The sequence below is a fragment of the Salvia splendens genome, unplaced genomic scaffold, assembly GCF_004379255.2.
Source record: "Salvia splendens isolate huo1 unplaced genomic scaffold, SspV2 ctg405, whole genome shotgun sequence".
Taxonomy (NCBI): Eukaryota; Viridiplantae; Streptophyta; class Magnoliopsida; order Lamiales; family Lamiaceae; genus Salvia; species Salvia splendens.
In genome coordinates, this window is record NW_024599054.1 from 8,626 (window position 1) to 12,192 (window position 3,567).

General features: G+C 31.1%; 1 protein-coding gene across 1 annotated transcript; it reads left to right on the top strand.

The window, feature by feature from the left end:
* Nucleotides 1-2,045: 2,045 nt before the first annotated feature.
* On the top strand, nucleotides 2,046-2,952 carry LOC121790077 (transcription factor RAX3-like). The gene is made up of 2 exons (XM_042188370.1): nucleotides 2,046-2,353; nucleotides 2,475-2,952. The coding sequence occupies exons 1-2, from the start codon at nucleotides 2,088-2,090 to the stop codon at nucleotides 2,845-2,847; spliced, it is 639 nt and encodes a 212-aa protein (XP_042044304.1). The 5' UTR covers nucleotides 2,046-2,087; the 3' UTR covers nucleotides 2,848-2,952.
* Nucleotides 2,953-3,567: the final 615 nt, after the last annotated feature.

The window sequence follows — 3,567 nt, forward strand, 5'->3', positions numbered from 1 at the left end:
TTCATTATTTACTATAAATAATTTTTTTATATTACATACTTAATTTATATACCCTAGCTATTGACATTAATGAATAATCTTATCTAAACTAATTAATAAGTACTTAATTCGTATTTAATTATATATTATTTTACGAAATAAATTTTCTTAAATTAATATAAATATTATCTATTTTAATACATGAAATATTAATTTTTTATCTAGACTAACTAATATTAAATATATATATCTGAATATATTTACTAAATTTTAATATTATTTATATTTATACATCACTAATTATCTATGAGGTTTAATGTTTTGTGATATATTATTAATTGTAAATCATTTACTAAATTTAATATATTTTTATATATATTTGCAACAGTAAAACGGTTAGACCGGTGGTTCAACCGGTTGGACCGATTGAACCGTGAACCAGTAACGTCGCCGATTCGCTTGCCGGTCCGGTTTTTAAAACATTGCTCCATACTAACACAACCTAATTTTATATAATAAATATGACCCTACATGAAATATTTATTCCATTCCAATCAAATACCTAAATGTAATACCAACAAGAGCGTGCATATTTATATACTAGTACTAGTAAAAGAAAAACATGGAGAGGTTAAAGAAACCATTTTTGTGATCGATATAATTATAAATAAATAGGATCGGAAATCATGTGTTGATTGAAAGCTCTTACTCATTAGTCAATAGTCAGAGTACAAGAGTATCGCTGGAATAATTACTAGAAAAATTACTTCATTAACATTGCAAAATAATCAAAATTCAAGTAAAGTGTGGACCAAATTTCATTTGTCGTCATTTTAACAAAAGAAGAAACGCTCAAACCATTCAAAATGACGAGCCAAAATCAAAACCAACAAGTTAAAAGCTAAAATAACGATAAGTGAAAACAAGACCAAGATCAATGCAATCTTACATCACCTTAATTATGTTGGTATATTATCTAGACATATCAATCACAATCAAAGCGGCATAAGAAAAACAATTGTTGTAACAATCGAGACTAAATGAGAAGATATATGACCTATATCAATCAAAAGATTTAAAATTGAAAATTATTAATTAATTTACTGTACGAATTCACTTCAATTGATTAATAATCTCTAGCTCTTATTCTTGAGTAATCAGTACTCCTTCCGTCCCAACTAAGTTGAGTCACTTTTTTTGTACCCGTTTTGAAAAAATCATAATAAATAGTTAAAGTGGATATATAGTAAAGTAAAAGCGAATCTACATTATTTTCGTTTGTACTTTGTTATATATCCACTTTAACTATTTTTTACAATTTTTTTAAAACGAGTCAAAAAAAGAAGTGACTCAACTTAGTTGGAACAAATGGAGTAGTACCATAGAATAGTAAGACTAAGAATATCTCTTAACCTAATTTATTGACTAACTCATTGCACAAAACTAATAGATTTAATTGAGCTAAAGTAGGCTAACATATGTCCACTCAAAATGGATAAACCGATTGTCAAGTATACTAATGTTAGAAAAAATGTCTTAACAACACTACTATTCGGTAATGGACCTTTTCTCTTATGAATCAATGAATATTTTTTAGTATTTTTTTTTCCAGTTCCATAATATCGAAAAGAGCCAATTCAATCCCGATTACGTAAAATCAATGAATATCTTTTTTTGGTATTTAATCAATTCCTTGATACCGAACGAAGCCAAAATCGTTAATTTTTTTTTAGTATTTGTACTTTTGTTTCTTTCATACTAGGAGTACTATCTTTTTATTATAGCTGAAGTATTTTTTATTCGTACAGATTTTGCCGTGATCTAGGAAACATACTTGACCGTACAATAGGTCGAATTACATTGAGTGCTCTCTCATTTTTATTATCTTCATACTTTTGACCAAGTCTACTACAATGTTTAACCATCAATATATATTACTAGTACAAAATAAAAGGTAATAAATCTTGATGACGTATTCTTAAAAATAAAAGAATTGAATAAAACAAAATGTATTTAAAACTAGATAGATTAATAAAATAATAAAACTAAGAATACATAAATAGGGGGTGAGTAGAGAGTGAGGCAAAAATAGCAAAATAATACTAGCGATGGGAAGAGCTCCTTGCTGCGACAAAGCCAAGGTGAAGAAAGGGCCATGGTCTCCCGAAGAGGACGCCAAGCTCAAATCCCACATCCAAACTCACGGCACCGGCGGCAACTGGATCGCTCTCCCGCCCAAAATAGGCCTCCAGAGATGCGGAAAGAGTTGTCGTCTTAGATGGCTCAATTACCTCAGGCCTAACCTCAAGCACGGCGGTTTCACCGCAGACGAAGACAACTTAATCTGCACCCTCTACCTCACAATCGGAAGCAGGTCTATACATAATAGGACTTATATAGTGGTTTCAGTTCTTTTATTATTTTAAAAAAAATACACTTTTATACATGAATTTTGCATGATGGGATTAATTCATTTATGTGGGAATATAATTAAGATGGTCGGTGATCGCGGCCCAGTTACCGGGAAGAACAGACAACGACATCAAGAACTACTGGAACACCAGGCTCAAGAAGAAGCTCTTCCCCAAGCAAAGAATCAGATCCGACCCTCCACCACCGCCGCCGCCGCTGCTCCAAGAAAGTTTCTTGTCTTGTACTAATAATTTGGAAGCTGATTTCCAACATCACAACTTATGGGAGAATTCAACGGCCATGATTGATCTTCCATCACAAATGGGAATATACAGTGCGATGCCACAGCTTCACACTTCTTTGCCAATGGCAAATGCTATAAGCTGGGAAGATATGAACAATTATCAACCTTGGATTGTTTTGGATGAGCCTAGGTTACTACCTTATTCTCAATAACCACATCTATTTTTCTAGCTTCATCCAAGGAATTTAATCCCTTGTCCTGTTTTGTACTGTCACTTTCATATGCAAATCAAATCCGAATCTTCAATTTTTATTTTCCATTTAGTTTTAAAATTATCAAACTCATTGTTTGTGCTTTCTTCGGTTTCAATTATTTTGTTGGATTAAGATGGTTAGAATTGATTGTTGAGTTGGCCTTTCACGTCCTACGCTCCAAATTAGGATTATATTAATGTTCTTGGGCTTTCCCAATTATAATCATCTTATTAAATGAAAAAGAAAAAAGATAATGCATTTTTCTAGTTAAGAAAGATGGTGAGCGGTTTTAATACGCCCACGCAATGTATGAACCAAAATGATCAACAGAATTCCCCACTTGCAATATAGAAACTCATAGCCGACAAAGCCTACTCTTATACCAAGTAAAAATGAGTCACCCACCCCTTTAAAATAGCTTATAAAGGGAGAATTATTCACTCATTTACAGGGGATTCAGAATTATCATTTTGTAGAGAGGGACAAAAAGGGGTATAAGAATATTCTTAAGTATTTTACAAAATTTTAGTACTATTTGGTTATATTAAACCTCTATTTCATATATAACTTAATAATAATAGTCAAATATTATGATGCATCATATATATCTATTATTGTTATTGCATGTTAGTATTATTTTATTCAACGATAGATATAATATATTCCACAGATGAAATT

Excerpts from the sequence above, each read along its gene's own strand:
- LOC121790077 (XM_042188370.1), top strand. The coding sequence starts at position 2,088 with ATGGGAAGAGCTCCTTGCTGCGACAAAGCCAAGGTGAAGAAAGGGCCA. Across the intron at positions 2,354-2,474 it reads TACCTCACAATCGGAAGCAG|ATGGTCGGTGATCGCGGCCC; the intron begins GTCTATACATAA and ends AATATAATTAAG.